The 26,735-nt window shown below is 40.3% G+C and overlaps 1 protein-coding gene across 4 annotated transcripts in view; it reads left to right on the forward strand.

Moving 5' to 3' along the window:
• LOC124798136 (GPI ethanolamine phosphate transferase 1) overlaps positions 1 to 26,735 on the forward strand; it is a 260,616-nt gene that overhangs the window by 39,072 nt on the left and 194,809 nt on the right. For all 4 annotated transcript variants that reach the window (XR_007016923.1, XM_047261405.1, XM_047261406.1 and 1 more), the window contains exon 3: positions 8,879 to 8,978. Coding sequence is in view for 3 of the 4 variants with exons in the window: in XM_047261405.1 (XP_047117361.1) it covers positions 8,879 to 8,978 (100 nt within the window). In the remaining variant the exon portion in view is untranslated. The remainder of the gene's footprint in view (positions 1 to 8,878; positions 8,979 to 26,735) is intronic.

Genomic DNA, 26,735 nt, shown 5'->3' on the forward strand with positions numbered 1-26,735 from the left:
CTCTCACTTGCAAACATGGATTCAGTGATGTCCAGGTCTGTCCATCTATTGAGCTTATTCTTGATACCATCCCTCAATGCAACAGGCATGGTTGTTCACAGAAGAAGCAAGGGTGTGCCGACATATTGATATATTGTACCCTGTAAAGTTCTCCGCTTCTCCTAGACTGTCAGAGAAATTTCAGGGTACTCATTATGGAAGGTTTTAAGGTTTTCAATCCCTGAAATGATATGTTTGAAAGTTTAACAGGGATGCAGAGGCCCTGGTGCCAACATATAGTTGAACTTGTTTATTGTGCAAAGTGAGTATGATCAACAGTTTCCTGGTGACACAACTGTGATGTGAGACTCTGACAAAATCACATTAGTGTCCATTAGTTCCTGTCAAGATGAGTGTGTTTTGCCCAGATCATGGCAGACAGACATGAGATGTCCTTACACTGTGCTTACCTGTCAGGGCAGTCTTCTCTGACATGTGTTCAAAAACAGTCTGGTTACAAAGGAAACAAGTGCAGGTCAGGGGAGTGAGACTACTTTCCTTGTTTATGAGACAGAGCCAGAGTGTTGTGATGTTTGTGCTGTACTGTAGATGCATTTGCTGTGTTGGAAAAATTGGAACACTTTTCTTGGTTTGACATGACATCCACCACCTTGACCAAGAATTCTAATTGATTGCCTGTAATCTGTATAACTTCAAAGGATTGACCCTGTTTTAAAACATCCTTCAAAGCAGGGTCCTTAGTTTGTAGAGCTTTCTGATGCACCTAATATTCAGAGCCACTCAAATGATCATGTCCCTAATCACTTCTGCATACGATTCCTTATTTTCTGCAGTCATAAAACAGCATTTCCTGCTGAGTTCCTACAGTTCAGTCACCCATGCATGGTATGACTGATTAGGCTGTTTATGACACTGATAAAATTCCACTTATGATGCAATGACATACCAGAATCAGTGAAATTAGGTAGATAATAGTGCACACATTTTGTCAAAGGTCAAATGTGCCAGTTCTGTGAGATGGGCCAGTGTGCACAAAATCTGGTTCATATTGGGTACAATCCACAGTAGGAAAACTGACTTTACAGTGGCTGGATCCATTACCTGAAATGCGATAAAGTGTTGGTGGGGCCACTTCGCTTAAGCTTCCCACTCTTCCGCCATCTTTCTGTAAGGTGGGAATCATGGCGGATTTGTAGCTGACTGCCAGGAGGACAACAAGGCTTCCTGACTTTTCTATCCCCCTAATTGCTGTACCAAAACTTCCATTGACACACCCAGGAAGGTAGCCTGTTGCGCGGGAACTATTGTTGTGTAACAGACATGAAAAATGTGCCTAGTCAGTGCCAGTTATGTTGTAAATCAGAACATAAAAAAACACAAGATAACACTTCCAGAACAAATATATCTAATGATCTCAGAGGACAATAGTTCACAACAGATACAAGATATGGCATAGCCACTTGGCAGGACAGGTGCAGTACCATTATAGCTAATGTAAATAGCATGATGAGCATGAGCAGACTGAGGGGATCGCTGGGGCAGCAGTCACATACATAGACGGCGCGGCACACGTAGAGCTGGAAGGTCCCCACACAGCCATCATGCTCAGTCGCATAGCCGCTTTGTCTCTCCCTGATGGCCACACTTCATGGTAGCGGACACAGAGTGACTGTTATGTCGTACTTGCCAGTTGTGTGACAACAGCTGATGTAGCCCAATGGGTATGGTACATGGCTTAAAGTTACTTCCCTCCAATGTAACATCATAGAAGCAGAAATTTTGATGAAAAGTGGTGCAGTCAAGTGAGATTTTATACTCCAATCCTGCTTATTCCCATTTCACTTTAAGTGTTTACAATTCCTAGGGAGCTTACGTTATGCCTTGACCATGAACAAAGCTTGAGTCCAGACACTGTGAGTTGCGGGCATGGACCATAATGTCAGTTGCTTTTTGCACTCCCAGCTCTATGTTGCTCACTCCCACGTTAATGAAGCAAACAAGCTCTTTGTCCATGCCCCAATCATACCACTACAAACATTGTGCACAAAGAAGCTTTATGAGACAAAAATAAATTCCACACATACAAAGTCTCAGGCATAGCTATAAATAAATGCCTAGGCAGTGCTGCCTTTCTAAGCAAGTATAAAAATAAATCTGTGAACTAATTCATAAGTATGGGGTAAATATACCATAACCTGTTGGGCTCTAATACTTGTTTTTGATAACTTCTACCCAACTGTATCTGTACACTATGAACCATTTCCAGGGGCACATGTGAACCGTTATTTATTGTGTATGGACTGCAGAATAAAACTGAAGAATCTGCAGAATGCTATGACATTCAGTTTTTTCACATCTCTACTCCAGAAAGAATCACTTGTTGTTGAGAATTCCAAAATCAGCATTGGGTAACAACTGACTGAAACAAGATAAATCAAAACAATAAAAAATGAATGAATAGCTTTCAGAGGTGAAATTGTAAAGGCAGCGGAAAACCAAATAAGCAAAAAGAGAAGGCTCACTTGAAAACTTTGGATAAGGCATGATATATTCACTTTATCTGAGGATAGGATAAAACACACAAATGCAGTAAATGAAGTGGACAAAAGGGAATGTAGTCCTGCAAAAAATGTTATTGACAGGGAATGTGAAACGGTACAGCAGGCATGGGAAGAGAAGAAATGGAAAGCTATAGAAGCATGTATGGCTATGAGAAAGATAGATGATACCTATAGGAAAATTAAAGAAACCTTTAAAGAAAAGAGAAGCAGCTGTATGAAAATCAAGAGCCCAGATGGCTAGCCACTACTATGCAAAGAAGAGAGGGCTGATAGGTGGAAGGAACATGTAAAAATCTGCACAAAGGAAAAGAACTCTCCTCAGTAAGCTTTAATCGTAGGGGACACATCCCCAGGTGGCAGTTATGGGAATGCTTATAAGCAGCAATTGCAGCTGAAGGATGGGAGGGAAATAAAATACCACCTGTGGACCACAAAGGCTGGAGAGAAATCTTTGATACCAAGACTGCCACCAGAGCTTCTTTGAGGTCCAAGGCTGTGATGAGCATTTAGGTCAGAGCAACAATCAGAAACAGTGGTGTAAGAGCCCATAGGAGTCAACAGCAAGTCTCAAGTCTTCCAGGAAGATCCTGACCTTGGTGTCACGTGGCAACCAACCATAAAATATTTAAGCGAAAAACTGATGCAATTATGCGGCACACACAAATGAAAGAGAAGTATAATGCTATGATGACCCCCTCGAGTGATGAAAACATGAGGGTGTTCCCCACAAATGACAGAACATCTAAACAATGGTTCATTGTGCAAAGGTCAGAAGCGTGCATTTCTGTTTGGAACATCAGCACTAGGACAGGACACAATGCTGGATTAAGTGCTGTATAGAAAGACGTCGTATCAAAAAAAATGGAAGGGGGCAAGATGATGACAGATAGGGAGAGGATATAAACTTCTATATATAATGGGACAGAGAATACCAGAAATGCGGTTGGGATAATATTAGATCAGTATGTGGATCAAAATGTGAAATAAATAGAAGGGGTCATAATATCTCGATACTATGTTGACAAAACTAGGTAGGGAGTGCCCTATGTGCAGCAAGTGTGATGTCCCAAAACCAAGAAACAAGAATTCTAGGAAGAACTGTATCTTCAGCTAAATGCACATGCTGCATAAATATTGATGAAATGTTTGTATTAAGCTGTCTACTTGACAGAAAATCTGAAGGTGTAATGAAATAGCACTTCTATTTTTCTTAATATAATTTACTGTAATCAGATAGTGTAATAAACCCATAAGCTGTTAAAAAAAGAAGGTTTGTTTAGTGGCTACATGAACCCTAAAACAGTAAAGTTTGTTTGTAGATGGTACAATAATTTATATTAGTGATGATCCTCAAGAAACAAGCATGGCTTACCAGCATTGCTGAAAAACAACACTAATATTGTTCAGTGCTGCTACATTTTTGCCGTGCAGAATTTCTCACAGCAAGCAGAGTACAAACAGAATAACTCTCTAAATAAGTGTTGTAATTTGGCGTTTCAACATAAACTCACAACTATTCCATCCATTTAATGAGGACCCATGATGTACGGCTCCAAACTATTTAACAATTTGAAACACTTTTATTACTAAAACATATATTTGCACTTGTATGAATCCAAAACATTGTTAAGGCTAGACAAATTTTCTTTGTCAAATCGTCTAAAACAGTTCATACTGGAAAAACTTCTGAATGAATTCTATCAACAAACTACTTAGCTCAAAACTTCAAACAGCAGACTAATGCTTATGTCCAATCATCCCATTGTATATAACACCATCTTTTTGTGACCAAAAACTACCTTCTCATGCCTTTGTAGTGATTTGAATAGGTTATTAAAGATAGCCGATCCAGTGGCTCAAGCTGACCCAAACAAGCTCTCAGCTATATATGTGGGAATCTCCACTACAGACTGTTAACAAAGATCTACGCATTCAGAATAGGTTCCAGGTATGTGAGTCAGCACCGAGTGTACATGGTAGGGTGAGCATCAATGTGCAACGGTTTGTTGATGACACTGTAGTGTACAAGAAAGTGTATTCGTTTAGTGACTGAGGGATAGTATATGGTGACTTAGAATTTCAATTGGGTTGATGAATAGCTAATTGTTGTAATTGTAGAACAATACAAGTTAATGCAGATGAATAGGAAAAACAATTGTGTAATGTTGGAATACAGTATTAGTGGTATGCTACTCGACACAGTCACATTGATTACATATCTATATGCCTTTGTACAAGCCTTAATTTTTCTTATCTTGTCTTTGTGGTCCATACCCAAAACATATGTTTGTAGCAGTAGAACCATTCTGCAGTCAGCCGCAAATGCCGATTCTCCAAATTTTCTCAGTGGTGGTTTGTGAAATGGGCATCATCTTCCCTCCAGGGATTCATACAGTATATGATTTCACGAAGCATCGTCATAATGTGTTCCTAAAACTACTGGCAATAAATCTAGCAGCGCATTTATATTGCTTTGATGTCCTCATTTAATCCAACTTGGAATTGAATGGCTGTTGATCTCACTATTTTTAATATGTACCTCCCCGTCAGACTGGGAAATACAGTACCCTGAGTTACTTAACCTGATGCAGCAACTCCGCCGACCCTTCTTCCTCCCTGAGGCTTTTAATGTGCATAACACCTTTGGGGGTGTCCCAGGCAATCTGCTTGGAGTCTCCTCACTGTATTGTTGGTTGATTATTTTAAATCATGTTATCCCAATGACAGATTCCCTGCCCGTTTCAGTACAGCACACAGTTCATTCTTGGCCGTCAGTCTTACACTTTTGTAGCAATCCTATACTCCAAGGGCCATTCTCACAGATGGAGGGCTGGGGAAATTGGGGTGAGAATGCAAGACCGTCAGCGAGCTCATGAATGACTCAAATGACATTTCTTGATGGTCAATTTCATAATCTTCAAATAGCTTCAAAAACAAAGAATGCTGGGAATAGTTTACATCCTCCCTGGAAATGCATACCCCCTCCGCCCAGATGGGGGTGAAACACTGTGGGTTATTTGACCACCAATCCCCAATGACTATTCCTAGCCTTCACCTTCATGGTATTTCCACTGATCCGCGTGACTTCTTGGAGCATTTTGTGATCAACTTTGCAGACACATCAATGGTTCACTCTTACCGCCCTTCTTTCCAGGCACAAAATAAAGGATGAAGGACATTTTCCTTTCTTTTACTATACACTGTTCAGAACCATACAATGAACCATTCACAGAGAGGGAACTACTTGTTGGCCTTGACTCACAACATGACGTAGCACTAGGTGCCGACTTGCTCCATAATGAACTGTTCCAAAACCTTAATGTATATCAGAAAAATTAACTTCTCAGAGTTTTTAATTTATCTGCCTCAGTGGTGAATATCTCACACAGTGGTGGAATAGTACCATTATCCAAATCCTTAAGCCAGGAAAGGACCCATCCTCTATTGACAGCTACTGACCAGGCACCATTACTTGTATGCTGTTTAAATCACTTGACAGGGTGATGATCCTTGGATTGTGCTGGTCCCTCAAGTCGTGAGGCCTTTTGCCCACCTACCAGCATAGTTTATGGAAGAACCAGACCACAACCAACCACTTGGTCAGATTAGAAATGGCAATACCACTTCACTTACCTTTTACTAAATACCACCATCTTGCTGAAGTTTCGTTTGACTTACATGAAGTGTATGACACTGTCTTATACTATCATATGTTGATCATACTCTATGGCTGGGGTTTTTGTTGCACTTTACTGACATTTATAGACAACCTCGTGTCCTACTGATCATTCATGGTTAGTTATTAAACACCTCAGCTGTCCCCACAGCTGCAGGAGAATGAGATATTTCAGGCCTCTGTGCTCAGTGTTGCCTTTTCCCTTGTAGCCATCAATGGAATAATTGACTCTATGGGACTGACCATTACTACCCTCTATGCAGATGACTTTTACCTTTAGTGTAGCTTTCAGTCCATGGCTCTCACTGAGTGTCAATGCCAAGAAGCCGTGTAAAGGACCTCTCCTTGGGCCACAATCATGACCGTACTTTCTATCTCACCAAAATGCAGATCATGGGCTTTTGTCATCGCATCTTGATCCATCCAGATACAGAACTTTTCCAAGTAATCCAGCACCTCAAAGAGGTTGTAGAAGCCTACTTCCTAGGGCTGCTCTGATAATAAATGAACGTGGCTTCCCCCTATCCATTAAGTTGTTTACAGGAACTGAATGACTCTGATTTCTCTGTCATACCTCTTAGGTTGCTGACTACTTTACTCTGTTAGTGTTCATTAGGCCTGTAGTTGTATCACAATTAAACTATGGATTCCATATATATGATTAAACAACACTATAATTGTTGCAGCTGAGGCTAGGTTTGTCACCAGGGCTTTCCAAAAGAAATCACTAGACAGTTGTTGGCTGAGTCTGGGATCCTACTGCTGCAGTTTTGGCTTCACCAACCATTACTTTACTATGCCTTCTCTGTCTCTCAATTCCTTAACTATCCCAACTATCAGATCATTTTACTCAGTCAGGAATTCTGATATTTGACACATGGCAGGACTCCAGATTGGAATTCAATGGGAAAACCTTCATAAAGATATTTCTCTCCCTCAATTGGCTGTATCCACCAGGTCACTTCATGCAACCTCCTAGTTTCTACCTAGACCACACATTCAGCTTGGAGTGTAATGACAATGGTTGGTTGGTTATGGTGTGGTACACTCCATTTACAATCTGTCACCCTGATGCATATGTGTCAGCTTTATCTCCTAAATAATTTCCAGTTACTATTCTTGAAGTGATTTCCTTTTGTGGTCCTGATATACTGTCCCATGAGATAGTGACGTATGACTACTTCACCTTCTGGAGTGAGGTGGATGCTGGAAGAGCTTTAGTCAATTTCAAGCTACTAAATTACATAAACCAGTTTTCACAACTCTTCTTTCTTGTACCAGCAATGGTTCTCATGTACATTTCAAATTACAATGATGGGTAAACTGATCTCTCTTACTTCATAGCTTATGACAGATTACAACATTTGTACATGTACCCCTGTGATGACATTATACGACAGCACATAGCCGACTGACAGTTTTCATAATGAAACTTAATTTGTTCCATCGTCTACATTCTTGGCAGCACCCCTTTGCTTCTTTATCTCTAGGGCACTGACAAGCCGTGGCATCTAAGCATTACAGGGTCTCCACAGCAGGTGGAAACACACATTTTTCATCATGCCTTGCCAGTGTCAAGGTAACTCCTTTTTTCATAATCTGCAAATACATAAAATGAGTGCAAGCACAGTGGGGTGTTCTGCTCTTAACAACTACCTAAACTACATTTTCAGTTTCCACGAACATCTTTCATCGGCCTATGAGGATGAAAGTGCAAGCACAGTGGGGTGTTCTGCTCTTAACAACTACCTAAACTACATTTTCAGTTTCCACGAACATCTTTCATCGGCCTAAGAGGATGAAAGTCGAACTTGTTATTGCATTGAATCCCACGTTACACTACAGATCCCCCCACTTAGATGAAATATTTTGTGCAACCCAACTTACTTAACTATTTACAACAATGTGTCTCACCTCCATGACACCCCAATCCCTTGGATTTGTGTGTAGATCCCAAAGGACAGTGTTTTTTTAGAGTTACGATGGAAACCATTGCAACTGTATAAATGAAGAGTTGTATTCACAGTTGTAATGTATGTATCTGATCGATACTGTTTTCGTGGTGTGGTAGATTTGTTACACAGTTTACTTGCATCAATGTTATTGCTGTGCCTACAAGTAAGTGCTGAGCTTTCCTGAAGCAGTGTACAACCATTTGGCTTCACTTATGAAAATACAAGCGTATGACCACCTCTGTGGATTCACTCATACCTCCCGAAACACAGTGGGTACACAGTCTAAGTGTCCCAGTAGCAACTGCATGTTAACAGATACAGTTTAAGCTATCGTGCAGCATAGAAAAAGATGAACAACTTTGACTTAATCTTGTGTCTTGTCGATGTAGTTGCTGTTGGGTAAACAGTGACTTTTGTGAGAGCCTTTTATATGTTTTCTAGCAGTCGTACTTCAGATGTGGCAAATTTTCTTGGCTAATTGTAAGTCACCCATTTGTGCTACATGTCCATAACATTTCAAACGTGTTTTTGTGCAACGGAACTTAATTGTACCATCGGAGAAAACATTTATTCTGGGCTTTTGCTCATCCAGATAGCTTCTTTCGTATGCATCTTTTAAATTATTACTATCTGCAAATTTTGTTGTAATCATAAACTTTTCAATTAGGTATGCATTTTGTTTTCAGGGGTGGAAAGAAAATCCTGTTGAGTTCGATACTGTGTTCAATCAGAGCCGCTTCACATGGTCCTGGGGAAGTCCTGACATTCTACCTATGTTTGCAAAAGGTATGTATACTCATTAATCATTAGATCAGCTACGTTGTTAAATAACTACAGACAGTATTTTCATACAGAGTGTACAAAGAAAAAACACCAAAGACGTAGTATGTTATGGTCATTTTTTAAGAAGGTACCCAGTGTGGAAATGCATAGTTTCGGCACTATGGGCCATCAGAGTTTGATAATGATGGTGTTGGAGCTTCTTTGGATTGTGTTTGGTATCCTCCCTAGTTATGCATCCCCATTTGCTATCAGATTGAAGTGGACACTTATGACACCACAAACAGCTCTCCAATGGATTACACTGAATACAAATCTTGACTGGGGTGACAAGTCCTTCCCACCTGTGACCAGATGCAGTATGCTTACTTCTGACAGGGTATTGATAATTATTGGTAATGATCTGTCTAATCATGTTACAAAATTTGAATTTTAAAATCCTTTTGGCCCACACAGTAAATATATAAAAACATTACCACAGAATAGTACATAAAGTAATATGCTGTAACTTCCAGTGTTATGCGTGCACCATTTCATAGTTTGTGCAGGAAGTTTGTGCTTGATTTGGCCTCTAGAGGCCACCCAGCCTGCTAATAAGACAGCAGATGCATGTGCAACCTGCAAGCTGCAACACCTATTGTAACTAATTACTTTATAGGCCGGAGCACAAAGCTCCACCAGGCACTTGTGTATCATTCATTGTATTGTTACTCTGCTTTCCATATATGTGAACAGTTTGAGCAATAAAATATAGTGTACTTTGGGTTAGAACACTTTTTGCAGATGAATGTGGTATTTGTCTCCACATGTCCAACTTCAGTCATTAATTCTTTGAGTTTAATTTCCATGGAAGTGGTGCTTAAATCTCCTCTTGAGCAGCAGCAGCAGGCACTGGCAGTTGCTATTTCCAGTTTAATGACTACATTGGCACAACCTGCAACACTGTCAACAACATATCCACCACCATCCGCTGCATATGATGGTGCAGCAGAAGAATGGTATACTTATGAGAAATGCTTTCAGCAACATTTCCAGGCATTTGAGGTAACAAAAGTAAACTTGTGCAAGGGCCTGTTTTTATCGTGAATTTCGCCCCAGTTGTTGTGTGAGCTCGCTCCCTTTCAAGAACCTCCAACTCTTTCTTTCGTTCGGATGTGAGAGTTCGTTTCTGCCTATCATTGTAAATCTACTCATGTTATTGCTGCTTTTGTCAAATTTTACCTCTGCCAAAAGTTATCAAAACGGTCATACAAGGCATGGGCACCAGAACTATGTGAACTTAGCCATTGTTGTAATTTTGTGACAAATGTTCATAAGGAATCCTACACCAATCTTGTGGTTCGTGATGCAATCATACGTTTTGCTCCTGATAAGGAAGTTAGTGAGCAAACTCTGCAGTGTCAAAATCTTACGCTTACAGAAGTTTTGAATGTAGCTCATTTGAAGTTTCATGTGCTGCAGGTAGTCAGACAGAAGCCTGGTTCGCTTGGGAATTTCAGAAATCAGTTCCCCTCACCCCTCCCAGTCATCAGTTCATTCGCAAGGGAATTTAGACACTACTGCAGCAGTCCAGCTAGTGTCTCAATGTAAAGGTAATCATTGTTCACGACAACAACAATCCACATCACAACAGGGACAGCCTCGTGCTCTGCCGCCTTCATGCTCATACTGCTTCATTAAAAAAAAATGGACTGCATGTCTCAAGTGCTGAGCAATGTGTAATAGGTACCATAAGAAATGACACATTATTTCTGTGTGAAACTCCTTTCCAAACCTGAGTGAGGATGAAATGAACATGGATGTGAATAGTGTGTCAGCAGTGACGGTGTCTCAAGGTAAGTTGTATATGAAGAGTGTGTGTTTAACAAACCATTGAGAATGATGATGGACAAAGGTGCAGCAGCAAAGTTGGTGAATTCTCAGACTCATGTGGATTTGGATTCTCTCCTTTTGACACCAGTGTACCAGAGGCTAGTGAGTTATAACAAACAACAGATTCCCATTCTTGGACAGTTTTCTGCACCTACTGTGGTTTGTTCATTAACATTCCTAGTAGAAGACAATGCTTACACTGCAAATCTGTTTGGTTTGGACACTTTCAAACTGTTTGAATTCTCCATTGATGATGAAGTGCATTTGGTTTCTAATCAAGTTCCGTATCAACAGTGGCAGACTCCCTGTGCTGAATTTCATGTCTATTTTCTCCAGGACTTGCTTGTGCAACTGAATTTCAGGCTCATATTATGATGAAACAGTCTGCCTGCCCGTTTTTCTCTGGCCCAACTGTTACTGGTACCCTCACAGGATGAAGTAAATGTAGAATTTGATCATCTTCAGTACCTTCATGTTAGTCGATCTCTTTCTTCCAGTGAATGGTCAAGCCCACTGGTGATACCCAAAAAACCTACCGGTAAAATACACCATACACCTCTTCTGTGATTTTAAAATGCCTGTTAATGCACAGTCAATCATTGATACCTACACTTTGCTGTGCTGTAACAAGCTGTTCGCAAAATTATCAGGAAGCCATTATTTTTCAAAGATTGACTTGGCAGAGGCATATTTACAGTGGCCGCTCGGTGAGGAATCTATGTCTTCTAGTTACCAATACCCCATTTGTGCTTTATCAATACCAGTATTTACCTTATGGTGGGGAAACACACCATTATTTTTCAGTGCTTTCTAAAGCCACTTATTGTATCACTTCCAGTCTGCATCAACTATTTAGATAACATAGCAGTTTGTGGTGCCTCTATAGAGGAACATTTGCAGAACCTTCATGCTCCATGTCCTTGTTTTACAGCCTGCAGGATTAAAGTGCAATTTTTATAAGACTCAGTTTTTTCAACTATCCATTATTTATTTTGGTTTAGAAGTGTCGCATACTGGCATTAAACCATTGAGACAGCATATTGATGATATTGCTGTGTTCCACACCTCATGTCCATCAATGAATTAAAGGCATTTTTAGGCAAAACTGCATACTACCACAAATTCATACCAGATGCTGCTACTGTGGCACAACCATTCTATGCATTATTATGTAAAGATGTTCCCTTGCGCTGGTTTCCACTTGTGACTGGGCATTTAAGTTGCTGTAATCTGACCTCCAGGCCATGCTCCTAATCCTTTGAGAAATTATTTTGGATTACAAAATTGTCTTCCTGTTTGGGATGGCATGCTGCTATTAGCTACAGATGACACCACTCCACCAGCTGTAAACCCATCTGCCCTTCAGTGGGAGGTTATGCGTTTATTGCATGTGGACAACTGCATTGTGTCACATACAAAAGCAGACATGTTTTTTGGTCAGGCATTGATTGGGAAATGTGTGAGTTGTTGCAGCCTGCGCACAGTGTGCCACCCATCAGGCAGTTTGCCTTGATTCTTTGTCACTATGGCCAGATCCACAGTAGCCTTGGAAATGAATTCACATAGATTTTGTGGGTCCTTTTTTTAAATTTCCACTAGCTTGTAATTGACGTTTATTCTAAGTTTCTGTATGCTGTATGGGGGTTCATTGTTTGTCTACTTCTGCAGTGGCAACAATTTCAGCTTTGTCCAAAATTTTTGGAATGGAAGTTCATATACTGTAGTTACAGGCAACCGTGTCTAGTTCATATCTCAGGAATTTGAAGATATTTGTAAAAAAAATAAAAAAAATAAATAAAAAAAAAGGAGGTCATGTCCACCATATCACGGCTCCCCCTCTCTGCTCTCAATCAAATGGAGATGCAGAATGACTAATATGAATATTTAAGACTCTGATGAAAAAAGTCCATTTTGGATATGCCGCCAGAAGTAACTCTTTACTGGTTCCTCAGTTCTTGTAGGTTCAGTCCTTTTGACGATAAGAATCCAGTAGAGTTGTTGCATGGTTGTCAGCCACAGACTCTGCTACATCTGTTTCGGCCAACCCCACGCCATCAGTCAGCACTGGTGCTGCAACCTTCTGGCCCGACACAGCTGTTTGGGCTCATGGGTATGGCCGCTTGCCGAAATGGGTGCCAGCGGTAATTGAGAGTACCTGTGGCTGACACCTGTGTGTTGTCTACATGACTGAGGGGGGCATCATTACACATTGACCAGCTACACTGAAGCGCCAAAGAAACTGGTATAGGCATGCGTATTCAAATACAGAGAGATGTGGACAGGCAGAATACAGCCTATATAGACAACAAGTGTCTGGCGAAGTTGTTAGATCGGATTCTGCTGCTACAATGCCAGGTTATCAAGATTTAAGTGAGGATGAACCTGGTATTATAGTTGGCGCATGAGCGATAGGACACAGCATCTCTGAGGTAGCGATGCAGTGGGGATTTTCCTGTACTATCATTTCATGAATGTACCATGAATATCAGGAATCCAGTAAAACATCAAATCTCCAACATTGATGCAACTGGAAAAAGATTCTGCAAGAACAGGACCAATAACAGCTGAAGAGAATCATTCAGTGTGACAGAACTTAACCCTTCCACAAATTGCTGCATATTTCAATGCCGGGCCATCAACAAGTGGGCTTTTGGAACTGGAGGCCCAGTCGTTTACCCTTGATGACTGCATGACAAAAAGCTTTACACCTCACCTGGAACCGTCAATGCTGACATTGGACTGTTGATGACTAGAAACATGTTGCCTGGTCGGACAAGCCTCATTTCCAATTGTATCAAGCAGATGGATGTGTACGGATATGGAGACAACCTCATGAATCCATGGACCGTGCATGTCAGCAGGGGACTGTTCAAGCTGGTGGAGGCTCTGTAATGGTGTGGGATGTGTGCAGTGGGAGTGATATGGGACCCCTGATATGTCTAGATACGGCTCTGACAGGTGACACGTACATAGGCATCCTGTCTGATCACCTGCATCCATTCGTGTCCATTGTGCATTCCGACAGACTTGAGCAATTCCAGCGACATCCCACACGTCCAGACTTGTTACAGAGTGGCTTCAGGAACACTCTTCTGAGTTTAAACACATCCACTGTGACCCACGCTCTCCTTCCTCGGGTGCATCGCCAGAGGGGGTCACGGCGCTTAGTGTGCGATCGCTGGCCGCTTTCGGCGAGAGAGGACATGCTAGCATACATGCAGTTTGTGTTAGGTGGCCCGCATGGACGGCCACATTTCGTAAGCGGGATTGTATTGTACGGTGAACTGTTTTGAGGTGGGAAGCCATGCCTCATCACGGTTTGTGTTGCGACTTATACAGAAGGGAAGTGAGACAATGTACCTGGAGGCATGATGTTCTGCTGTTTGTATTATCAAGTTCCTGGCTTCTTGTGGTAAGATTGCTCTTTCCTTATGCATTGTAGCCTCCCTTAAGGAGGAGCCTTTCGACAGAGCGACATTGAGTGTTCAATAAGCGCGCAGTTGAAATTACTGTTATAACCAAATATGTCATTGCTCTGTGTTTATTAAATACTGTTGGCAAGATTACTACTTTTTGACAGAGTGCCATTGATATTCCTGTTGTTGTTAATGTGCACCGTTGAATGGCAATTTGTCTAACAGCAAAGCAACGAGAAGAGCCTTTCGACAGAGCAACATTGAGTGTTCAATGAGTTGTAGTTGAAATTGCTGTTATTACTAAATACGTCGTTGCTCTGTGATTATTAATAACTTGGCAAGATTACTATCTTTCGACAGTGCGCCGTCAATATTTCTTGTTGTTATTAACATGCGCAGTCGAATCACAATTTGTTTAACGACAAGCCGCAAGAAGAGCCTTTCAACAAAGCGCCTTTGAGTGCTCAATCAGTACAGTTGTAAATACTGTTATTACCAAATGTTTTACAGCCACTAGCAGTTGTACTCTGGGCTTGTGTCTTGGTGGATTACATAGTATTTTTTTATATTGCTGTTTAAGTATTACTGTTGTCAGTAACACCTGCTACTTGTTGCTTCAGTGATTATCTTGTTGTAGTTCTTTCCTCCGTCTGTTAATATTTAAAAGGTAAAATAATTCTGGGTATTTAATAGTATTATCCGCAGCAGGTTTACCTGGTAGCTTACAGCCATCAGCTGTAGTATTCTGAGCTTGTTCCTTGGTTGATTACATTTTTTTCTAATTTTATGTACATATGTACTGTTTAAATTGTGTGTGTGTGTGTGTGTGTGTGTGTGTGTGTGTGTGTGTGTGTGTGTTTAGTCACCACAGATCTGAGAATTAACCTATCATTATTGAGAATTATGCCCCAGTTGTTGGTTTGATTGCATAGTGACCATAATTTTGGTACATCGTTTTATATACATTCTTCCGACTTAAGGTTTGGAAAGACAAGAAATGTCTGTATTTATGATCATTGCAGGACCGATATTGGTTTCTGATGTTCCGCTCCCAACTGTGATCCTGTACCCTGTACCGTGGGCACGTATTTGGGTTGAGAGAGTTGCCTATTCTGAGGCGCACCACTTACTATCTTTGTCGGAGTCTGTATTGCTTGATCCCCCGGAACTTGGCCTAGCCCTCCCACTCCTACTTAACGATAAATCCAGCCTTGAGTAGGACCATATTACACTGACCACCAAACTCCCCAGACATGAACATTATTGAGCATATCTGGGATGCCTTGCAAAGTGTTGTTCAGAAGAGATCTCCACTCTCGCATGCTCTTACGGATTTGTGGAGAGCCCTGCGGGATTCATGGTGTCAGTTCCCTGCAACACTACTTCAGACATTAGTCGAATCAGTGCCACGTCATGTTGCGGCACTTCTGTGTGCTCACAGGGGCCTTACACAGTATTAGGCAGCTGTGCCAGTTTCTTTGGCTCCTCAGTGTATGGCCTCGCATCGATGGTTGTGCACCGAGTGTGCTTCTGACCCCCCTCCCCCTCCTCCTGCATCCTCCATCTGCCTGGATGTCTCTTACATTGCAGTGGGCGCCCTCGCCTTCTCTGCCACTGCTGCTGACATCTTTACCAATGTGTCCTCTGCAGTGGATGTCCCCTTCAGCTGCCAGGAGATATGGTGGGAAATGGAGGCTGCACCAGTGTCGCCTGTCCTACTGCAAGGCCTTTCACAGGCTGTGGGTGCCACACCTGTTCGTGCTCGCACCACTTCTGACCTGACAGCCTCCGTCAACCACAGAAGAAATGGATGTGAGCACTGTGGTCACTTCTTTGCAAAGGAAGAAGAGTGCTGTAACTACCGATGTTGTGTCTCAATCACTTCATAGTTCACATGTGAAGTTTGTGCTTGATTCAGCCACTGGGTGCCACCAAGCGTGCTAATGTGAAAGCAGTTGCATGTGCAGCTTGCTTGCTGCACTCCCTGTTGGACCTAATTACTGTATAGGCTGGAGTGCAGGACTCTATTGGGAACTTGTGTATCGTTCATTGTACTGCATTTGCCTTCCATGTGTATGAACAATTCAAGCAGTATATTGCACTGTTCTTTGGGTTATATCATAATAAACATTGCATCCTTGTGAATATAAATACAGCAATAATTATGATTATGAGCATTTAAAACTCACTACCTACTAAAAGACATATGTACAAATTAAATACATGTTCTCAAAACATCTTTATAAGTTGTGTTTACTAAACTGAACATAATTTCACTGGTTCATGTACTACAAAATATGACAACAAGCTTTACCTGGATTTTCAGGGACGTCATTTGTGGTATGATGAAATGTGGTCAAATCTCGTTAGGCAGAAAAATAAGAATAACTTCCGAGCACCTTTTTAGATTATTTCTTGTTGCAGATCATTCATTTAATGGAACGTGACATAAAAAAAGAATGGGCGTCATCAAAGTTGGAAAAGAAGGCAATTTCAAGCAATAAACTTAAAAGTTTGTAATCAGTTCTTTGGTGGAAAAAGCTATTCTCATATGAACTTTCACATTGGTGCTCTTTGATTATTTCTTTATTATTCAGGCCAACACTGTAACCATCTCAGTCTTCATAAAGAAGTGTTTTTTTATTCCTTTTCCTTTTTTCCTCTTTTTAAAAGCTTGCAGAGTGGCATAATAATACAGGGGGGCAACCTTTAGTTTGTAGTCTTCTTTGCGTACACCATCATTCAGTTCTTCCCATATTCCTATTAAAACTCCCCATATCATTGGTATATTTTGGGGTCTTGATTTCATTAGTCATATGTATTACCACCATTACTTTCTTTTTTCATATCAGCAACCACACCACATCTCATCATCCATTGCTCCACAATATATACACTACTTTTATCAATAATTATTTTGGCTTCCACACCAGTATACAAAGGCAAAACTTTTTACACTATTCTTACAGATCAGAAATAGTTCTTTAACTATTTTAACATCCAAAACATAAATGTAAAAATAGTGTATTGTACTAAATAATAATTACAATAATTTATTTAAGTCGATAAGACTCTTTGATACATGTTGCTGTCAGTACAAATCCTTACACATCCATGTTTCTGACTGAATCCTTGCTTCCTCAGCTACTACTTATTGATACATTTTTCAATTTTATATACCAATACTACTTTCTGTACTACTTAGCAGTACCATCATGTAAAGGTGAAAATACTTATTTCCCTCACAACAAATCAACTGTGCCTTTGGAATGCCCAGTATGTTGAGTGGCAAGATAAAAGTGTCAAAATGGAACCAATGACAGTGCTTTCAGTTACACACAGTGAACAATTTACTATTAAAATGTAATCAGTTCTTTGGTGGAAAAAGCTATTCTCATATGAACTTTCACATTGGTTTCTCATGGTGCATTACAGACAGCCTAGCATCTTCTGCTAACTTTAGTTTAGCTACACCTAATAAATGCTCATTACTCCAATTTCCAAACCTGGAGCTGTAACCAAATTTTCAAAAAACACAGACATCTTCCCCCAATTTCCCGCAAAATGGACTGACTGACGAAGTGGTGTTAGTATTGAGGATAGATACCCTATGGTGTGACAATTCCCTCCTTTCCTCCCATAGTTGTCCTAATTCTATCTGCAACTGAGCTACTTATTCTGTTCGATGCTGAATCACCTTGTGAACCGAAATTTGTTTATCCGTATTGTCTACTTATTATCAAAGCAAATACACAGTATACTCAAATGATAAGGCAGAAAAATGACTAGGGAAATGGCCTACAGGCCCCAAAAAGCTCTAAAATAGGAAATTACTTATACAGAGGCATAGGACATCCCTGCTGTGGAAACACAGAATTGGCACTTGTGTTGCACTTGATGCCCGTCTTCATATTTTATAGTGGCACCAAATATAATGGTGTAGTGGAAGACATACTTCTGATATCAATTATAATGGGATCTCTGGGATGGCTGGGTCTAGCAGCAATTATCTGCTGAAGATGGATGCAGGTGCAGCAGAATAAGGCAGCGAGTGTGGTTTCAGTTGCCTGAGATTGCAGTCGTGTGTGAGAGTTGGGTTTGTGAGTGTGTGTATGTGCATGTGTGTGTGTGTGTGTGTGTGTGTGTGTGTGTGTGTGTGTGTGTGTGTATTGTTGACAAAGGCCATTGGGCGAAAGCTTTAAGTGTGAAACACTTTTTGTTGTGCCTGTCTGTGACTCAGCATCTCTGCTGTATGGTGAGTAGCAACTTTCCTTCTCATAATATTGTTACATTCCATCCTTGATTTTCCATTGTTTGAGAATAAGGCAGTAAGTAGATACAAGACCCTCATTATTGCTGTTGGTTTACATTCATTAAACTTCGATTCTGCTGGTGTTTATGGTGAGCAAGTCAAATACTCCTTCATGGCTTCTCCAATGCACAGACTTCCAGCCCATAGTCAACACTAGCATGGACCGAGTGCCACTGTGGCAGCTGTTGTGTCAAGGGAAGTCTCAGATTAGATGACCTGTTGCTGTTGGCTGACATCCCTTGCTGTGGCTGCGAATGCGGCAGACTGCCTCTCACCCCAGCCTCACAGAGTAAAGGAGTTCCCTGTTTGAGCCTCGGCAGATGCAGGAATGGCTGGACCCCAGCTTTGTAGTTCTGTGAACACAGCAAGGTGCTGTGCTGCCCGAATGCCCAAACACTCGGGCAGGGGACAGAGGTTCAAGGCTTGATGACAGTAGTGGTGGCAGTGGCATCTGCATGCTGCCTACAGGCAGAGCCTGTACATCATATTAATGCTCAGCTGTTCACTGATGATGTGCTGGTACAGTGGGGTTTAATGCAGCTGCTCCTGGCTGACTTTGTGTAAGAGACCGCATTTGCATATAATGCGGAAATGTGTTGAACATAGTTGGTGATCAAAGTCTGGCTGTTGTCATGAAGCTGTCGATCAAACCACAGAAGCTTGCTTAAGCTATCCCACTCCCTGGCCACTGACATGTGGAAGTCTGATGACATGGGAGGGGCAGCTTCTGCTGGGGTGCTGACCATGCAGGTTGACAACCAGTGGTGGCCAGTGTCCAGTACCTAGTGGTCTGCTCTTTGACTCAAAGCACTCCTGTAGTTTATCCCAGTACACCTGCTTGCTTCATCTTTCATATTTTATTTTGCTTCCAGGGTAGCAGAATTCCTTAACTTTGTCTACTTTGTGGTCACCAATTTTGATGTTAAGTTTATTGCTACTCTTATTTCTGTTACTCCTCATTACTTTCATCCTTCCTCAATTTACTCTTAATCCATATTCTACATTCACTAGACTGTTCATTCCATTCAGTATGTCCTGTAAATCTTCTTCACTTCCACTGAGGATAGCAGCATCATCATTGAATCTTATCATTGGTATCCTCTCACCCTGATTACTAATCCCCCTTTTCAATCTTTGTTTCATTTCCATCATTACTTCTTTGATGTATAGATTGAATAGCAGAGGCAAAAGACTGCTTCTCTCTCCTACATCCTATTTAATTTGAGCACTGCATTCTTGGATTTCTGTTCTTATCGCCCTTCTTGGTTCTCGTACGTGTGATATATTGCCCTTCTTTCCCCATAGCTTACTTCTACTTTTCTCAGAATTTCAGAAATGTTGCATCATTTACATTGTCAAATGCTTTTTGTAGCTCAACAAATATAAAGACTTTACCTGTTCTAAAGCCAAACAGATTTAATCTAACACGTCCTCAGTTTTCTTTTCCATTCTTCTGTATTTCCATCTAAACCTTCTGCTGTATTTGATAATAAGTCTTCTGAAGCTCTGTTAAAATCTTTTGGCTAATACAGGATCACCTATGTTTCCCAGGCTGACTCATTTCTATCACATTATCAGACAGTTTCTTCTCCTCATAGAGGACTTCAGTGCTATCTCCTCTGTGTTTAAAAGTGGAAGTTTTCATTACACTGTCACCAGAGGTTAACACTATTTTAATTTCATCAAAGCTTGTTTACTTCTCTGTATTCTGAACCAGTCTTTCCAGGCACCATTTCTTTTTCGATTTCTTAACACTTTTCCTATAAAAATTTCATCTTGGCTTCCCTCCAGTTCCTATTTATTTCATTCCAAAGTGACATTTATTGCTGTATTCCTGTCTTTTGCTGAAAATTTTTGTACTCCTCCTTCAGTCAACAAGTTGAATGCATTCACTATTACTGGCTGAAATTAACTGCAGATCCAGTTACTCTGTCTCCTCTCTAACTCCTTCTGCCAGCCCATATTTTCCCATAATTTGGTCTTCTATTCCTTTCCCTAATACTGCATTTCAATCTCCCATTATTATTAGATTATCATCTTCCTTTATATCCTGGATTACCCTTTCTGTATCTTCATATACTTTCTGTATTTCTTCTTCTTCTTCTTCTTCTTCTTCTTCTGGTTGTGATGTTGGCATGTATAACTGAACTATTGTTTTTGGTGGCAGTTTGCTGTTCAGTGTGATGAAAACAACCCTATCACTGAACTGTTCACAGTAATTCACTCTGTGTCCTAACTTCCTATTCTTGAAGCATCCTACCCCAGTTATACCATTTACTGCTGCTGCTGATGTTTCCTTGTATTCATCTCACCAGGAATCCTTATCTTTTTTCCATTTCACTTTACTGACCCCCACTAAACCTAGATTGAATCTTTGAATTTTTCTTTTCAGATTTTGTGACTTGCGTGTCGCATTCAGACCTCAGACATTGAACACTCCGACCCATAGAATTTTACCTTTTCATTAGGTATTCAGTCTACTTCTTGTAGAACCTCCCCCTTGGCAGTCCCCTCCTGGAGATCCAAATGGGGAACTAATCTGGAATCTGTGAGGAATGGAGAGATCATTATTATTACACTTTTTCAGTTACTTGCCACATACCCTGAGGATACATATTGTGTGTCTTTAATGCAGTGGTTTCCATCACCTTCTTCATCCTCACGTCATTGATCATTGCTGACTCTTCTATCTTTTAGGGACAGTTTCCCACCTCAACGGCAAAATGTTGCACTGAAATGTTGTCCTCTCCTCTGCCCTTGTTGACAAGGCCATTGGCAGAGCAGGTGTGGTTCCTTGTATCAGAAATCTTAAGCCAGCATTACTGATGATTTTTATTTAAAAATTTAATCAGACAGAACACAGGACATTTTTATTAATAACCAAAGATGCTATTCCTTGACTACCTTCTTAGTCACAAATGGTGTATGGGGAAAATGACCTTTGGTAAGCCTCAGTCTGAGTAAGAGTCTGAAAATGGCCCTGTAAGCCAAAAACTGGTTCACTTAATAAATCAATACTGCAAAGTAACTATTTTATGTGTTTTTTATTTATAAGTATGAAGTTTTCCTACCAAGCAGCTGTGGAACAATCCTTTATCTTGTTCATGGCTGGACTCTGTTTCCATTGTATTTTTCTTTCCAGTTAATCCAGGTTGTCACCTGCCTTTCCTCTGATTAGTTTAATATGGTTATTCCTCTTTAAATCAGTCTGTATGCATACTCCTGGGTATTTAATAGGTGCAGCTGCTTCCAGTTATTGTTTGATAATTGTGTAATAAAAAATATAACAGATCTTTCTGTCAGTTCATGAACAAACACTACATATGTTTATGTCAAGGATCAACTTCCAATCTTTGCATCAAGTGTTGACCCTCTGCAGATTTCCTACATATTGCTGCAATTTTCTGCAATTGCACATACACTATATATAAGAGCATAATCTACTGACAGCCTCATGGAGCCTATTTTGTTATTCACTAGATCGTTTATGTATGTTGTGAATAGTAATGATCCTGAAACACACCCTTGTGGTACACTAAAAGATATTTGTTTTGTCAGAAGATTTCTCTTTGCTATGATCAACATGCTGTGTTCAATTTGACAGTAACTCTTCAATCCAATAATGGAGCTGGCCTGATATTCCATACGCTCTTGTTTTATTCATTAGATCACAGCATGGACTGTGCTGAACAAGTTCTGGTCCAATGAACATTCCATTGATCTGGGTGCCTGTATCCACTACTTTCTGGGTCTCACGGATTAATAGAGTGAACTAGGGTTAACAAGATCATTGTCTGCACAATCTATGTGAATAGCTACAGAGAAGATTTGGTCACCAGAAAGGTCATAATATGTGAGCATAAAGTGTGTTCCAAAATTTTATAACAGATCACTGTCACTGACATAGACCTAGAGGTGTGAGCATCTTTTCAATGACCCTTCCTGAAAAAGAGAATAAACTGCATATTTTTCCAATCATAGGCAAGTTTGTTTCTCCAGTGACCTATGGTAGACACCTGCTAGACAAGAAGTAATTTATTTCACAAACTTAATGCAGAATTGCATAGGTATCCCACCAGGTTTAGAACTACTATAAGTACATAAAGTGCAAAAAGCACAGAAAATGCATTTTGCTGTACATATATACTACAATTTTGAAAGAACTACATATGGAAAGTATAGTACCTCCATGCAACTAATCAACCTCCCATAGCCTTCTTTTGGTTGCTGCAAATGCTGAGTGGTGTAGAAGATTTCTTTTACAAAACGCTTCTGCATACAATTGTGCATCAGGTCTCTCATTGCCATGAACTTTTCCATATGAATGTAGCATGGCACTCATTTCATTTCTTGTGTACTGACACATATTGTAATGCTATTAGCCACAGTCCTTGAATCAATGTACACAGATGGCTGGTAGGCTCCAAAATACAAGAAGAAGACAAGTTGATACCACCATTCTTAAACTTCACTGTTCCATAGTGCCCAAACTAAAGGTTCTGTCACATTGATGTGAAACAGGACAGCATCTAATAATGTAAAGATTTTTTTATAAATATTTGTTTTGAGAAAACAAAAGTGCAGTTAATGCCACTTCTAACACAGTGGCAAGGGATGTGAATGATTATATTATTGTACAGATGTGTGATAAATTTCTGATTGAGTGACAACTGCTACGATTGCCATTCCACTTCTCCAGTTTGTGTACATTTCCAGAAGGTATCTCCTCATATGGTTCCAGTAACATTAGAGGCCTAAAGAATGTAAAGCCTCTAGGCCTAAGAAGTGTTAAGTTTCAAAGGCAATTGAGAAATACTTGTGGTGTAAAAGAAAAATATATATATATATATTTTTGGGTTATTGATTTATGTAGTTGTTTTAGAAAGGAAAAACATGAAATTGTAAAATTTTATGTACATACTGTTCCACTACCAATTTTTCAGGGCCACAAACAGTGAAGATCAGGTGTTGTTAGCAGTATCACTTCACACCATGACACTACCAATTGGAACAGGAGAGTATTCCACAGAGAACCTTGTGTGTGCATTCCATGCCTTGCCTTCATATCTAAAGTACCTGTGGACACTGAACATGGGCTAAATTATATGACAATGTCACACTGTTTAAAATATGATTACTTACTTATGACATTACATGTATCTAAATCATGGTCAGTGATCAGTTATGTGGCCGTCAAATCATGAGACACATGTTCATTTTGTAGTATTCTGAACTCTCAAATTTTTACCTGATTTAATGGCCAAAATCAATAATGTATGCCTGGTTGATGATGCTTGGCTCAGAGGTAGCTGGAACATATGGAAACGTCAGAAAATTTCAGCAGTATTTGGTCAGCAAGGAGAGGAGAGGTCATGGTGTAAGATTTTTGATCACCGGATTTTGTTCCAATATCTTGGATTAAATTCCAAACTTCTCTGCAGTACCTCCTGTTGTCAGAGTATGTGGTACTATTGATTATGAAATTGTTGCTTGTGATCCACCCCATCAGATGGGGACATGATACTTGGTGCTATTTGAAAGGAATTGGCTATGTGCTGGTATTGGATTTCATCCTCACCTCTCTCCCAACATCATACAACACAATGCACACATCGATTGTAGTCAGGTACACTTCAGTGTATATACATAAGCACAATTCCCACATAACATGAGGTACGGGGCCATTGTGCATAGGGGAGAAAGCACTTCCCAATTAGATGGCTCTATAAAATTCCCATTGTGACAGAACAGTGTAATCAGTACAGAACAAGCAATTACCATCTTTTAAATGATATCCCTAAGTCTAATGACACAGTGAAAAATGAAGTCATCTGACAAGCTGACAGATGAAATTAATTCATTGAACATTCTAGATGTTTACTTCTCTCATCTGGCAGGGATGTGGATTTCCCTGATGGCTCTTCAACAATTGTACCAGTAAATACACTGAAGTACACTTTTGCAGTTTGCCTTGTTTTTGCCACTCTTTCAGAAAACGAAAATGTTGTTATGGACGCCACATAGGCATATATAAGATCAGGTAATAATTAGCTTTCAAACTTGGCAAACAGATGGGGCTGAGGGTGAATAGGAGTGGTCAGTAGGGGCTAGTGATAGTGGGAGTTGGAGTGGGTGGAGACTGACAGATCTCAGTGACAGAGTTGAAAGTGGAATATTGGATGGTTCTAAGACAGGGGTAGGTGTCCCCCCCCCTCCCTCCCCCCCCCTCCCACCACCACCACCACCACCACCATCACCACCACCACCACCACCAGCACCACCACCACCCAAAGATGTTCATGAGAAGTGGAACCATAGTTTAGAAGTTGTTAAGTGTCGACTATCCCAATGTGCATGCCCTCACTTTATGTATGTGAAGATGAAGTATGGTCACATCAGCTCCGGACATCAGTGAGACATGGTGGTTGATAAGCCTCTCCACCTGCTGTGGCAGAGCGTTTGTCTTTTGGACATCGTGGCTTGGCAGTGCCTTGGAGGTCAAGGAGCAAAAAGACACACAAGAATGTAAATGATTGTAAACAATGAAAGAATTTTTATAAAAACTGTCATCCTCAATTGCTAATGTCAAAGCAATACGTATGTATATTGTAACCTGTCATGAGCTATGAAGTAGATAGATCTGTTCATGCGTTATTGTAACTGAAGCAGTGCAAGAAAAACATTGTGCGTAAAGTACAGACGAGTTGATGCAAAATCAGTTTATGTAACATTAGTAGTTCATCACTATCTCACTTTCTGTCAGTGCCCAAAACTAACAGAGGAGATAACACAGCATTTTGGGCCCTAAGTTCAGGACGCCAATAAAAGGTGCTGAAGAAGAGAGCTGTTGCAGAAATAAGAATAATGTTCAATAAATAACAGAAGACAATACAACATTGCCCAGAGCAACAGAAGTAGACAGTGCAGAAGACATAAGTTGGCAAATGCTTTAATGTCACCCAAAGTAATTTAAATACTTAAGAAGTAATTTTCATTTGGTTAAAACTGAAGATATTTGAATTGTCGCAAAAAATTGGATAAAGAAGATTAGTTGACCTTAGCAACTAGGTCAGCTGCAGAATATATCTGCATGTTTAACTAACCTTTGGCATGTGAGTGAAGAAAAATGTTAACAGCACAGAGTAATTTTGTGTGATGATTTAGAGGCCACAAGTGTAGTAGTGTGTTGACTGCATCTCTGGAGCAGCCAACCATCACAATGGAATCGTAGCTTCGATTCGCAGTGCAGCGGCTGGTCAGCTAACTACATGACAACTGCACAGCGGCACATTGCTGCGTTAAAAACATAAGATGCGTCTATTTTCCCAACTTGGGATGAAGTTGTAGTGATTAATGTTGCAAACATCATTGACCATTAGTGATGTTATGTCTTTCACATGATTTGGTACAAGACAGTATGAACTTGGTTTGTTTTGTGAGAGTTTATAATTATTATATTATATTATATTTCAGCTTCCAGTTGCATAAGCAAAGAAGCTTTATCAAGGTTTTGGATATAATAATGTAGCCTTCTTCAGAAATGTCACAATATAAAATTAAAACATGCCAGATAGTGGACTTACCAAACTTAAAATGTACGTAGTCATCATAGTCATAAGACTGCGTCACTTTTACTAATCTTTTGCTGATGGGCCAGACAGGTGGGCCACGGATGCTGAGTCTTAACTGGGCACCGCGGGCAGCAACGCAGCGAGCTCAGCTGGTGGTTGTGCGCATGCACTTGCAGAGTAATACTGACTTAAAATCAGAAAATGTTAACTGAGATTATTATGGAACACAGTTTATTACAATAGTTCAGACTATTAATGGCTTTAAATCCATAAGTCACCGAAATTACCATTCCATAAAAGACAAAAGACATAACAAGTGTACTGTACATAAGTAAGAATAAACTTGAATTGATAACATTATTTGTTACAACAGCTAAAAATGTTACTGGAAAATAAACCATAATAACTGAAGGTACAATTCTATGACAGGCTGTAGGGAAGCAGCCTACTTACGCCATATAGAATTCATATGCTTTCCATTGTGTGCAGCCTAGTCCGCTGTAACTAGCTATGATGTCAGGAATGTTGCGCAATACCTTAAAAGTAAAGTAAATAATCTGAGTGATGCTAAAATGATAATGTGTTAAGTTTC

This window comes from Schistocerca piceifrons, chromosome 5 (assembly GCF_021461385.2).
Source record: "Schistocerca piceifrons isolate TAMUIC-IGC-003096 chromosome 5, iqSchPice1.1, whole genome shotgun sequence".
In the NCBI taxonomy this organism is placed as follows: domain Eukaryota; kingdom Metazoa; phylum Arthropoda; class Insecta; order Orthoptera; family Acrididae; genus Schistocerca; species Schistocerca piceifrons.